General features: G+C 36.1%; 7 protein-coding genes across 7 annotated transcripts; 3 read left to right on the top strand and 4 right to left on the bottom strand.

Annotated features, from left to right (window-relative positions):
• Positions 1–284: 284 nt before the first annotated feature.
• PHB2 (prohibitin subunit PHB2) lies at positions 285–1226 on the top strand (the record flags this gene model as incomplete). The annotated part of the gene is made up of 1 exon (XM_071051140.1): positions 285–1226. The coding sequence occupies one exon, from the start codon at positions 285–287 to the stop codon at positions 1224–1226; it is 942 nt and encodes a 313-aa protein (XP_070907836.1).
• Positions 1227–2344: 1118 nt separating this feature from the next.
• Positions 2345–4039, top strand: SMI1 (Smi1p; the record flags this gene model as incomplete). The annotated part of the gene is made up of 1 exon (XM_071051141.1): positions 2345–4039. One exon carries the CDS (start codon positions 2345–2347, stop codon positions 4037–4039), a length of 1695 nt encoding a protein of 564 aa, XP_070907837.1.
• A 320-nt stretch (positions 4040–4359) lies between these two features.
• On the bottom strand, positions 4360–5931 carry DIE2 (dolichyl-P-Glc:Glc(2)Man(9)GlcNAc(2)-PP-dolichol alpha-1,2- glucosyltransferase; the record flags this gene model as incomplete). Its single annotated transcript, XM_071051142.1, has 1 exon — positions 4360–5931. One exon carries the CDS (start codon positions 5929–5931, stop codon positions 4360–4362), a length of 1572 nt encoding a protein of 523 aa, XP_070907838.1.
• A 502-nt stretch (positions 5932–6433) lies between these two features.
• AMA1 (Ama1p) lies at positions 6434–7009 on the bottom strand (the record flags this gene model as incomplete). Its single annotated transcript, XM_071051143.1, has 1 exon — positions 6434–7009. The coding sequence occupies one exon, from the start codon at positions 7007–7009 to the stop codon at positions 6434–6436; it is 576 nt and encodes a 191-aa protein (XP_070907839.1).
• A 114-nt stretch (positions 7010–7123) lies between these two features.
• On the bottom strand, positions 7124–8392 carry RNJ42_00978 (Meiosis-specific APC/C activator protein AMA1; the record flags this gene model as incomplete). The annotated part of the gene is made up of 1 exon (XM_071051144.1): positions 7124–8392. One exon carries the CDS (start codon positions 8390–8392, stop codon positions 7124–7126), a length of 1269 nt encoding a protein of 422 aa, XP_070907840.1.
• Positions 8393–9099: 707 nt separating this feature from the next.
• Positions 9100–9795, top strand: NAS6 (Nas6p; the record flags this gene model as incomplete). Its single annotated transcript, XM_071051145.1, has 1 exon — positions 9100–9795. The coding sequence occupies one exon, from the start codon at positions 9100–9102 to the stop codon at positions 9793–9795; it is 696 nt and encodes a 231-aa protein (XP_070907841.1).
• A 225-nt stretch (positions 9796–10020) lies between these two features.
• PHO81 (Pho81p) lies at positions 10021–13383 on the bottom strand (the record flags this gene model as incomplete). The annotated part of the gene is made up of 1 exon (XM_071051146.1): positions 10021–13383. One exon carries the CDS (start codon positions 13381–13383, stop codon positions 10021–10023), a length of 3363 nt encoding a protein of 1120 aa, XP_070907842.1.
• Positions 13384–13794: the final 411 nt, after the last annotated feature.

Here is a 13794-nt window from a genome sequence, read left to right on the forward strand (position 1 = left end):
TTTAAATACACTATAAAATCAATAGAATAAATTGTCACATGATCTATACACTCAAAAATCTTAAAATCTTAAATAACTATATACGTAGATACATGTGATTCTGGGTCTCTCGCTTCGTCTTTTTTTTTTTGCCCTTACTTCCCCGTTAAGGGTAGAAGGGAGCCAATAAGACATCGAAAGTCATCCCTGCAAGTATAGATAAAGATCAGGAGTCTGCGTGGAGAAAGATTTGTCATAGTTGATAAGGAACATATATATAAGATTCAAGAATAGCAAACAAAAATATGAGTGGTTCACCGGAATTTCAGAGGTTCGCCAGGGCTTTGAAGCAGCAAATATCTAAGGTTCAGCAGACTGGGAGACCCGGGGGCGCTCCTCGTGGGCCAAGTCCAGCGGGAGCGTTTGCTGGTGTAGGTGGTCTTTTATTACTTGGTGCTGGTGCATTATTTTTCAACAATGCTCTTTTCAATGTAGATGGTGGTCATAGAGCTATTGTATACTCCCGTATTGGAGGTATCTCGCAGAAAATTTTCAGTGAAGGTACACATATAGTTATTCCATGGATTGAGACACCAATTGTCTACGATGTGAGGGCCAAGCCTCGTAATGTGGCCTCGCTTACGGGTACTAAGGACTTACAAATGGTTAATATTACATGCAGAGTTCTTTCTAGACCCGAGGTGTCGGCGCTGCCTACTATATTCCGTACTTTGGGACAGGACTACGACGAAAGGGTTTTGCCATCTATAGTTAACGAGGTACTTAAGGCAGTGGTGGCTCAGTTCAATGCCTCACAGCTGATCACACAGAGAGAGAAGGTTTCGAGACTTATCCGTGAGAACTTGGTTCGTCGTGCGAGCGGGTTCAACATTCTCTTAGACGATGTTTCTATCACATACATGACGTTCTCTCCAGAATTTACTCAGGCAGTTGAAGCCAAGCAGATTGCCCAGCAGGATGCTCAAAGAGCTGCGTTCGTCGTTGACAAGGCTAGACAAGAAAAGCAAGGTATGGTTGTCAAGGCGCAAGGTGAGGCCAAATCTGCTGAGTTGATCGGTGATGCCATCAAGAAGTCTAAGGACTACGTTGAGTTAAAGAGACTGGACACTGCCAAGGATATTGCCAAGATCCTGGCCAATTCATCGAACAGAGTGGTTCTTGACAACGAGAGTTTGTTACTGAACACCCTGGTCGACGCCAGAACCGCTACCGGCATCAAGAAGTAAATAGCAGGCTTTATATAACAAACAATAAAGCAACAATAAATCAATTATGTATGTAGATATATATCAGAAAATACAAAAAAAAATATAAACATATTCATCTCAATACATGAACATTCCTAGAAAAATTCATTCTATATGTAGTACATAAAACTCATTCCTTTTCCTCTGCAGAAAACCGTAATTTATGTGGTTCTGATTTCGATACTGCTCTACGAGCTCTATAAACTTGCAGTTTCCTCGAACAAGGAGACAGCTCGTCTGTGGGCGACACAAACCTCTTTTTCAACTTTTTCTTATCAGACTCCATCACCATACATTTGTCAAGAATATATTAAATATTTTATATAAGCATATATTTATATATGCTGTTAAAAAAAAAAATAAAATTCATTCTTCAAATAAAAGTGCTTTGGATGACACAAAAAATTAGACTTACAATATACCACAGCGGCTACATAAACCAATAAGAAACATACACCCATACATACACCCGCACACCCATACATATGCACCCTCACACCCTCACAAAACATCCTTACACCAACGACTACATTTACCCGGCTAATACACCTAAAAACGTGACTAATAAACTTGGTATTGGTTTACGACAGCAACATGTGATAACACGTAAAAAAATGAAGCGACGCGAAAAGCTGTTCTTTTATTTTTTTTTTTCTCTCTCTCTCTGAGTTTGAAGAAAAAGAAAGAAAGTAAGAACCACATGGTGTCTGCTGCTTTTGTTCTTTTAAGCGTGTTTTCTCCTGTTTTGTGCTTGTGTTTCTGTGTTTACAAAATTTGAGAAAAGGAAAATAGAAAATTAAGAATTTTTTTTTGTTAAAGGAAACAGAAGTGGAAGATAGAATGAGAGAGAGACAGAGAGAGAAGGAAAAATTTGGGATTTCTTAATAATGGGTAACCGATAAATTTTTATAAATACTAAAAAGATACTCACAATACTGAAAAGACTACCATCATCATCACTATCGATACATTAATTCTATTTAAAGAAGAGTGGAGAGAGAATTGTAAAGCAAGAAGCTCAAGATTAGGAAAAAAAAAAACAGAACAAAAACGACTTCTTATAGGGTTAACTAGAATACAATTACGATAAAAACATTATGAATCTGTTTAGGAAGAAGATTAAGGAGTGGGTGTACTCTTTCAACACCGAGGATCACTATGCTGAGTACAACCCTGACGAGTTTAATATGGGAATGAGGACTAATCAGCAACAACAGCACGATATTGAGGCAGGTCACGTGAACGACAATATATTATCACTAGAAGAGGAGATTGATCTAGACAGGATGGATGGAGCTCCTAATGAGGGTGTTTCGGAAGTACTGTTGGCCTGGAGGCACATTGATCTGTGGACTGGTGAGCACAATCCTGATCTGAACGCGACGCTTGGCGATCCGTGCACGGTGAACGACGTTACGCATGCGGAGGAGGACTTGGAACTCGTGTTTCCAAAGGCATTGAAGGCTTCTCTCAGGATTCACGATGGACAGGAGGACATGGACTCTATGACCGGTACATCAGGGCTAATATTCGGGTTACAGCTGATGACGTTGGACGAGATCGTGGCCATGACACAGAGATGGAGGAGTGTTGCCCATAAGATGAACAGACAAGTGGCTATGGCTGGTGCTAGTGGTAGTGGTGTCGCTGGTCATTCCTCGGCTCTCTCCGACGCTTCGTCCACTGGCTCTTCTAGCCAGCAGCCGCAGAAGCCAAGAAACAAGTTTAAGCTTCCTTTCATTCCAGAACAGAAGTCTATCCCAGCTGGTGCTATTTTGCCTTTGTACGCTCATGGATCATGGGTCCCTGTGTTGACTGACCATGCTGGTAACCACGTTGGTATTGATTTGGCTCCTGCTCCTAGAGGTAAAGTCGGACAAGTTATCTTGTTTGGTAGAGATTTCGACACAAAGTATGTTGTCGCCGATAACTGGGGTGACTTTTTGCTATCATTTGCCAATGATCTGGAGGCAGGTAACTGGCTGCTTGTTGATGAGAGTGATGACTACTTGGCTGGTGAAGGTGAATTAGTGTATAGAGACAAGAAGGCTAACGGTCCTATCCAGGATTATCTTGAAGTGCTAAAGGCCAGATCATGGAGGAAATATCAATCTGAATTACGTGACAGAGAAGAGCACCTGGAAACCCCAGAGGCTACTCTAAATACCGTGAGCACACATAAAAAGACCTCTTCCTTTGAACTAGATGATGATTTCGACCCTCGTACTCTAAACGATCAAAGAGACTCCTCTATAATTAATGCTGCTGTAGAAGAAAGAAATGGCGATATACCGCAAATTGTGAAAAATGAAGAACAACGCGAAGAACCAGCTACTGATCTTGTTAGCGAGGATGTTAATGTCCTAGCCGATGAACCAGCAGCCGAAGAACCGGTAACCGAAGAACCAGCAGCCGAAGAGCCAGTTGTTGAAGAACCAGTTGTTGAAGAACCAGTTGTTGAAGAACCAGTTGTTGAAGAACCAGTTGTTGAAGAACCAGTTGTTGAAGAACCAGTTGTTGAAGAACCAGTTGTTGAAGAACCAGTTGTTGAAGAACCAGTTCCTGAAGAACCAGTTACTGAAGAACCAGTCGTAAAGGAGGGCGAAGAGCAAGCTGACGAAGAGGGTTCAAAGATCGCTGAAGAGGAAGAAGAGGAGGAAACCGCTGATGCGATTTCCGAAACTCCATCGAAATCTAAGAAGAAGAAGAATAAGAAGAAGAACAAGAAGAAAAATAAGCAAGAGGAACCAGTTCAACAATTAACTAACGAATTTGAAAGTGTCCAACTTTAATTGCATTTATCCTGACAAGAACTAAAAATAAAACTCAATTAACATGTTATTAGGCGGACTAAGAACATCCATGAATTTAATATGAGTTTATTTTCATTTTATTATTCATTCTACTAGCATCATTACCAAATATTTTAAATCTTTTGGTCAGGTTGTAGTGCTAAACTAAATAATGACCTCTATATTTCCATTACTATTATTATTATTACTTTCTTGTTTTTTTAAAAGATTGTAAGTAACCATGTATATTATATCTATAACAAGTTTTTAACCTAATGCAAATATATACAGAAAAATGTTATTCTTAAAAACAGCAAAAATTACCAAATGATACGTTGTAGGAATTGTTCTGTCTGCCATGGGAAAGCGTATCTAATGAAGACTAATAACGTAAATAAGTCAATCACCCAGAACCAACAAAACTCCAAAAACAGCCTCTTTGTAGAGCTGATCGTAACTGGCTTCTCATCTGGTAAAGCTGGTAGGACTTCTCCCCAAATAGGTTCAGCTGAACAAGTAATAAATAATCTCCAGAAATAATATGGTAAGATATAATAACGTGGTTCAAATAAAGGTGAGGGTACGACTGTTGCAATAGTACACAATATTAGTGCTGTCCACGATATATGTGTTAATTGTACAGGTAGTTGAATAGGATCTTTTATCGGTAGAGGGATGATGGGATCGAAGACCATTTCACTTGGTCTTAATATTTCAAGGTAGACAAATGTGCAAAAATGGTATATTGGCGCCATCAGTCCATATTTGATCAGTCTTCTATTATGATTCATAAGTCTTTTAAAGAGGTAGAAGGTGTAGTGTCTATTGTCTGCGAGTAAAAATGGATGAACCTTGGTAAAATATCTTATCATTAGCATGATAAAAAGGATTTCAAGAATCATTTGGATCTGCTTGTTCTGAAATCTGTCTCTATACATTCTAAGGAAGTTCTTAGAAAACCATAAAGGCAATGAAAATACTGCTAGGAATGCGAAACAATAAAGTAACTGCATTACATGTATTCCTGCTGTGTGATTTGACTTATCTCCTAAAGTAATAGATCGATTCCAGATTAAGTACAGAAAGAACCCCACAAAATTCAAAAAGTAAGGAAAAACTAATGTCTTGAACTCGTCAACAGAATGTATGAATAGCTTCAAGTAGTTATTCATCGAATGAGTATTAAACTGTTTGTGTACAATGGCCTGCCTCTCGACAGTTACAAGCATGATAAACCCACACCAAACAATGTTGGTTTGTCTGAATAAACAACTAATACCTCCTAATGCAGCACTTAACCATATACTATATTTCATGCCCAGAGGCATAGTTAATGCAACAGATAATGATTGAATAATGAAAATTGTGGACCACACATCCGTATAATACAAATAGTAGTATGTGCTCATCAATGGGAAACATATTAACGCAATCGGCCAAAAACTTATAGCATTGAACAAAAATAATGGCCTCAAAACTACAATTGGGAAATATACTAATCCTCCGAACAAGTTGACTAATCTTAGTATAGTCAATGAACTCCAGGATTTTATAAACGTCCTTAATAGTCTGTGATTGACATATCCTAGGATATATAGCCCTGGTGGGGTAGTAATCTTTGGATCCCATTGCAGCCAATGACCCTTTAAGTATGTCAGAGTTTGGTTAATATGAAACTTCTCATCAATAAATTCATAGGGTACGACTTTTCTAGTCACATAGGCAAAAGTGCACACAAAATATAATAACACCACAGGATATATAAATATATTTGCAATAAATCCTCTCACTACCTCTTCTTCTAAATTTCTTTGCAGTCCAGGGACCAATTCTTGAACAGCTGAAGCTTCCTGCTCTTCTTGTATCTTGTCTTCTGTTGATGCTTCACTCATGGTTTTGGGTAAGAATGATATTTCCTTTCTCCCTAATTATATTACAATTACTCCTTATAGATGTAGTATGAAACCTTGAGAAAGATAACATTAAATAGATTCTAGTCTTTTTTTAAATAGAACTCATATAATAAATAAGTAACTTGAATTATATTAACCTTAGAATGTGAGAAAGGCACAAATATATTAACATTACCCGGGTTGATCACGTGCCCAGAAAACTGAAAATCCACTGAATAATAATATGATATTATATTGTATCAATTATCAGATAAGAAGTTCAGTTTAAAGAGTTCCAGGTATTTCTTCTAATTATTAGTTAGTTATATGTTGTTTATTTTTGATATTATTATATATATATATATTATTACATTATAGTAAGTACGTAGCGTTTCTTTCATAATTTTATTATATCATATTTCTACCCATGCAGAGTTCTATCTAGCAAATAAAAAATAAAATAACTTTTCCTTGTTCATTTCAATTTACTTTTGTCTTTTTTTTACCTGATAATATTCTCACTTGTAGAAGTAATACCTTCAATGAAATCAATTAGCTTTGAATTATATAACTGGCATTCCTGGGCTTCAACTATAGGGCTTTCCACTTCTTTCCAAATTTCATAAAACCTAATAGTTTCGTCATTGGTCGCGACGCAAATAGCATTGAATCTTGGTGAAGGCACGGCGCTTAATACCCTTAGCGGTGTTGGCGATCTAACATGTAGTTTTTCACTTAGCTGCGGATAGCTAAAAACTGTCAATAGCATCGGATTTTCAATATCACCGAATCCAAATGTGGCCATGAGCTGTTTGTACCGTACAGACCAGAGTAAAGACGTTACTTGACCTGCAGTTTGGATTTCCCGAATCAAGGTTCCAGTAACTGTGTGCCAAAATTTTATTTTACGGTCTTTGCTTCCTCCTCCTGTAACCAACAAGGATTTGGACCAAGGACAGAAGGCAACAGCTTTCACAGCTGCTTTATGTGGAAGGATGTGCGCTAATTTAGGGGACAATATATCCTTAACTATCCATAACGTACAGGAGTTATCATTACCTCCTACAGCCAGCTGCATTGTCTTCTCATTTAAAGATAATCCTAAATTAATTTAAATATGGTAGAGTATCTCCATCAAAATTACGGGTACTGCAACTTATGAATATACTGTTAGTAAAAAAGCTCTTAACAATTAAAGATTTGAATATTTTAACATACCGCACACTTGCTGCGATTGAGCTTGAAATTTGTTTACACAATGCAATTGAAGCTCATTTTGGTCACTGCCAGAATTCTGTGGCTCATTTGGATCCTGTACATGTTTTATTTCCATATATTCAACTTCACCAGATTCTTCCCCTACATAGAAGGAAGCTAATACACCACCCCATCGAGTATCATCAGAGGCATACTTACACCACTCAATACAACTGATACCTTTTGTTTTCGATGTCTGATAGTCCGTCAATGGTAGTAACTTACTGCTATTATTTACTAATTTATAACTATCTAGGCAGATATTTTGATCAAAGAGAAGAATTTTACCTTGTTTTGTACCTACCAGGAAAAACTCATTATAAGGACAAAATGATAGACAAGTGATCAGATCATGCATACCACTGAGGTAATTATGATTTAGTACTGGGATTGCTCCTTCTGTTTCAGACCAGATATATACCGAATAACCCAAACCTACAATAACATTTCCTGTTGTTTTTGACCAGGAGACCAAATTAGAATAAAAATCATTTCTGAGACAAGGCGCATCCAGTACCCTATAAGGAATATGTGATTTCGATCTTATTGTATTCCTCGGATTCCCTGCTTCTTGAACTAAATTTTCTGATTGACAAGAAATATTGGATGCAATGTAATACCTGGCTTCAACTGGCGGCAAAAAATTAATAAGAGGATCAACTTTCATATATCGTTCTTCACTCCTTGTCCTCTTCTTATACAACTTAATATCCTGTAATGAATTTTCATTGGTATATTTCTTACTTTTACATGCAAAGTCGAGTACTCTATCTGGTGCTTTAAAGCCCAAAAAACTAGCCATATATTCTCTATGCCTTCTCAACTCATTACTCAATATACTACCAGTAGGCTTACCTTTAATTTTCTTCCTCTTCTCCCTCCTTAAAGCCCTATGATATTGCACTCTTTGACTGGAATTATTGCGATAAGTACTATTTGTTGTACTTGATTGATTAGAAGAATTAGATGATCCATTACTTCTAGTAGATCCAGTACCATATGTCAAATCTAATTGATGTTCCAAGGAGCCAACTAAGTCATAGTTTCCAGTAGATCTCATATCATTAAAAAATTCTGGTGATGAGAGCCTTTCTTGGGAAGATGAACTCTCTAATATTTCTAGATCTTCCACATTGAAATTCCTCATAAAATTAGTAGCCTCATATGCTTTTTTGGATGCATGGTTCGGTATATGTCTATCCATTCAAAAGAATCCAAAAATGACTAAAAGGATTAAAAAAAATATGATGTTGAAAAAGGAAAGAAGGAGAGTAATAAAGTATCTTGCTTAGAACAAATTAGTAAACAATGGAAAAAAAAATTGCAAGAATGAAATAACTTTTAGCAAATTTATGTTTTTTTTTATGTTTTTTATTATTATTATTTTTACGTCAAATCTCTCAACGATTATTAATGTAGACCAGTTTAAATAAATGCTAATTAAAGTCAAGATAAAACTTAGTTAATTCCAATAAGTAGTCATAAATACATCCTTCTGTCTCTCTATAGACCCTATAATATGTCATTAGCGGTTATTGTGGTCATCAACTAACAGGTTTTAATTGAAAGTCATATTGAACGATTACAACCGGGTAACATTCTTCTACATAATTATAATAATATACGATATAACACGATTTAATAAGTATAAAGTGATAGATAATCCGGGTAACATTGATGTGACTACTTAGCCTAATACACCGTTCCGGGTAATGCGAAGGAATGTGTCAAATTTGGTATTAAGGAAGGGGTACCTTCTATATAAGGAAGAGGGGTTAGTAATATATACCAGCTTTAAACAATAGTATATGTTAACCAGTAGTCTATAATATATAACATACCTTATATATTATTTTAGCAGTGTCGGTATTGACGTGACAAAAAAATCTAAAATTAAAAAAATCAAATAAGATGGAATATCCACTACATAATGCGTGCATGAATAATGATGCTAGGAAAGTGCAGGAGCTCCTCGAGGCGAATGATCCAATGGTGGCGGTAAAACAGGTTGATGGTGATGGTAGGACTCCTTTACACTGGGCGGTTTCAATGCAGAGTGAACCTGTTATACGGCTGTTATTGCCTTATATGAAATCGATTGATTTAGATACTTTGAAGGATGAGGCTGGCTGGACACCCTTTCATATAGCTTGTGCTGTGGGAAATATGGAAATTGTTGATGCGTTATACCATAACAACCATGATTCAAAGCCAGACCTTAACTTACAGACAACACAGGGAGTTACTGCATTACACTTGGCGGTGTCAAAGAAACACCTTGAAGTTTGCAAGTTTTTAGTTAAGCTGGGCGCATCTGTTAGAGTAAAGGACAAGAAACTACAAATACCACTACATAGAGCAGCTGCTGTAGGCTCGCTAGGAATAGTAGAGTATCTATGTAATTCCGGTAAAAGTCCTATAAATTGGACTGATATAAGTGGATGGACTCCGTTATTCCATGCACTCGCCGAAGGTCATGCTGATATTGCGGTATTATTAGTAAATAATTTCGATGCCGAATATGATATCGAAGATAAAGACGGCAAAAAACCTCTTGACTATGTTCCAGCTGACAGCGTGAAGGATTACTTCATGAAGAATACTTAATTGTATGGTTCGCTTTTCTCTGAACGTAACATAAGATAATAATGAAATAAAACTAATGAAGTAATATAAAGATCGATATATAATTAGCAACTAAAAGTTTTTATATATTGTTACATATTTTGTTAAAGCATTTATTACCGCAGTTTTAGATGAATGTAGATACTGTTCGCAAGTTTTGGAAATATTTTATTTCTTCATGGTACCAGACCTGAACTAAGCGACATACTAAATATCATTTCCATTTCTAAAAATTAGCTCATGACCATTAGAAAGACCATTAACATCTAATCCTGAATTAAACTCTGTATTTTGGTCAGTAAAGTTACTGACGATAAATAAACCTTTCTTTTTGACAGATTCGACAACTTTGTCAGATATTGAAAGAAGATTACCAGGTAAAATTATACCTAGTAAGTGATTTTTAATTGCAAACTTTACCATTCCGCCTATATTTATCGTCTTTTTGATAGATGACCAGCTAACCTCATTTAATAAAAATTCAAGCAAGTGATTAGAAGTATCGTACTCAAATTTCTTACTAGTGTTTGCATCATAAATGAGATTGTCAAACTTCAGAAATACTGGAAATATAGGTTGTTTCCAATTAATTGCTGCACAAACTTCCCAACTACACGAACTGAATAACAATGACCTACGGAAACCTTCCGAAGCTTTGATTTGCCTTTCATTTTCAAACACAATAGATAGTAGCTCATCAACAAGGCTATTGAGATTAATCATAGGTGACTTCTTTACGGGTATACAAATAATTTCTTCAGCAGTGGGGAATGAAACTTGAATATTTATTTGCAGAGTACTAGGAATGCTATTCAACAACGATTCCAAATCAAAAACTCCACTCAACAAACAACTATCCAATTCTTCTAAAGTAATTTGTTTATTCAGGAATATAGTGGAGTTCGTCAGAGCCTCAACTTGTTTGGTTGTTAAATCAAATAGAAAAATCTTTGCACCGTTAATATCGATATACATGTTTGGTGCCACCACAAGTCGACCATCATTCAAGAAGTGTACTTTTAAAATCTGATATTTACCACTTAAGGATGACTCTGTAATTAATCCGGTATCAATCTTAACCGGATCTGAACCCTTTGGATCAACTTCACCATTTGTAGATTTCCAGTATGGCTCAAATTCTGTAAACTTTAAAGAGTGCCCTGTAAAAGGCAAAATAACTTCAAATTCAAAGCATATGGAACCGATTGTGGTAAGTCTAGAGTCAAAAAGTGGCAATCTTAGACTTCCCTTCCCATTTAGCAGTTCAGTTTTCAAAAATGAAGGAGGGGTAGCTGTTTTGGCAATAAGTGTCGTACCAGAGCTTGGGTAAATTTCGAATTGAATTGAGAAATTATTTAAGGAGTCAACTTGAAATATTATTTCTCCATGCTCATCTAAATCATCATCAAATGAGGCATCATCAGAAGATTTACTAATAGGAAAAGCAACATTTCTCGGAATAATATCAGATATATTAGATGTCAACATAATTCTACCCGGCGAATGTAATAGAGAGTCACTATCGTTATCTATTGTAATAGATTCAGCTCCAGGCTTGAATAATACTTTAACATAGTTTCTATTTTCTAGGTAGTTATGACCATACTTTCTTAGAGGTATAATTGGGGGTGGTAATGTAAATGCAGGAATATTTTCGAATGAATCAGTTAAATCATTAATAGAGACAAGGTCTATATCAGCAAAATCCTTAGGGCTTAGTGTTCTAGGAACCAATCCCTTACTTTTCTTTACAGGTTTAATGTCCATGGAAATTCCGCCTAAAATTGCATTTAACACAGACACATCACTTTCCCATAAACTATAATATAAAGGCGTATTACCTTCATCATCAATAATGTGCACAGAACCACCATTCTTCAAGAGCTCGCTAACGACTATTTCATGACAATGAATAACGGCATAAAAAAGTGGAGTTCTATTCAGAAATTTGTCTCTATGATTTACATCAGCTCCAAACGAGATTAATAGTTCGACTAGGTCTTTAGAGTTTGTAGATTTAGCGACTATGTGCAAATATTCCATTTTATTCAAGTAATCACTTCTGATATTTTTGCCAAATTTGTGTAAAATAAGACTTACCGCATCATAGCTTCCATTTTCGCATGCAATGCTCAATGGGTTTGGCAAGTTGTCAGATACATTAGGAAAAGCGGTAGCCCCAGCCTTAAGTATAATTTCCACAGCTTTAATATCATTACTCAATAAGGCTAAAATCAAAACTGATTTTCTATCATGGTCGGGCACATTTATATCATCTATTAATTTGTAGTCTATCATTAAAGCAACAAAGTCTGTTTTCGCCTTCTCAGCGGCATAATGAAGTGGTAATCTACCATGTATATCCTGAGTATTCAGTAAGTTCTTGATTATCTCAAAACTTATGTTTTCTAGTTTTAATGCCTCCTTTAACAAGAAAACTCTTGAAGCAGTAGTACATCCACAGGCAATATGGAATAAGTTCATTTTAGAAAACAACTCATCATCTTCATCTGAATAAGTGAAGTCGATATATTTTGAACATGACTCATAGAAAGTTGCTAAACAATTATCGTCTATAGGGGTATCAATAAGGGCAGAGAATAGTTTTGTCATAGCCTCATTTATTGTTATAGATTTATTTGTGTCTGATTGTATTAGTTCTTCCATCCGTGGCAAAACTTTTGTTGGAACAAAATTAGCTAGTGTTGCGATTCTTCTTGTTTCATCTTTTAATGTAGAAATGTTAAGGATATCTTGTATCCAATATTCAATCTCCAAGTCCAAATCTATAGCGGTCAATCCCACAACTGTGAAAAATCCTTTATCTATTACACCAGCAGAGGAAGATCTGCGAGCTTGTACAAAAGTGCTATTTTCACTAACAGGATATGATCCAACCATAGATGAGCCGTAGATGAAAGATCCACTATTAACGGCTGTAGAAGTGTTTATGGTCGAGAGTTCAGTGATATCGTTAACCTCCATCATCAAATTTAAAGTCTCATCGGAAATTTTACTTACTTCGTTTCTAGTGAAGATCGGCTGTACGGAGACCACGGTGGCCAGATAAAACTCCTTTTCATTGGAATGTGATCTTTTGTCCCATTTCTTCAATACTTTAGAGAACCCCGTCCTGTTCAACTCCACATAGTACTCCAAATTCCTCAAGTCTTTCAAAAACTTCTTTATTACTGCGGTAATAGTCTTATAAGCTACGGATTGCTTAGACGCGAGTCTCCCACTAACTTTATAATCGTTGATTTTAGAGACAATGAGATTAAACTTCATCTGTAATTCCGATTCCTTATCAACATAGTATAAGTTTACTTTCTCCAACTCTCTTTCTAGCTTAAAGAAAAACGAGGCTTTATTATCCTGTAACCTTCTATACACGGAGGCCTCACTGTAATCAATATCTTGAGCAATGTCATCTTCCAATTCCACATCTTCATTATTCGGTACAGTCGCCAGTTGTTTCATAAGCTTTTTCAAAGCTTTATAATCAATAAAATGTGTATTATACTCCGCAAGCTCAACCTGTCGTGACTCCAAATATTTTCCGAACTTCATTAGTTAATTTCTGTGTATCTAGTATACTTTTTACCTTGTCTTTCGCAATTTATATCCAATGTTATAATGTAAAGCTCCTATTCAGCTAGTTTTCAAGAGTATACCTAACGTTTTATTGCCTTTCCCCCACTTGTTAATCTCACAAATAAGGGACATAACAAAGAGTGACAAATCATAATGTACCTGCTTTATATCCGAATTTGCCTTCTAACCAAACAATTGCATTATATCATCATAATTCAAGAAAGTAAGTTCACCGGTCGTTGGGTAATTAGGAAAATTTTGGGTTCTTGGGTTCTCAAAGGGTATTTTACCTAGAAACAGCCGTATGGAGGAAAACAACCTCGAAATTCCTACCTAACAATGTGGATTTGGGAAAAAAGATTAAATTATATCAAAAATTGTATTTGA

This window comes from Nakaseomyces bracarensis, assembly GCF_045282275.1.
Source record: "Nakaseomyces bracarensis strain CBM3 chromosome Unknown Scaff5_0, whole genome shotgun sequence".
In the NCBI taxonomy this organism is placed as follows: domain Eukaryota; kingdom Fungi; phylum Ascomycota; class Saccharomycetes; order Saccharomycetales; family Saccharomycetaceae; genus Nakaseomyces; species Nakaseomyces bracarensis.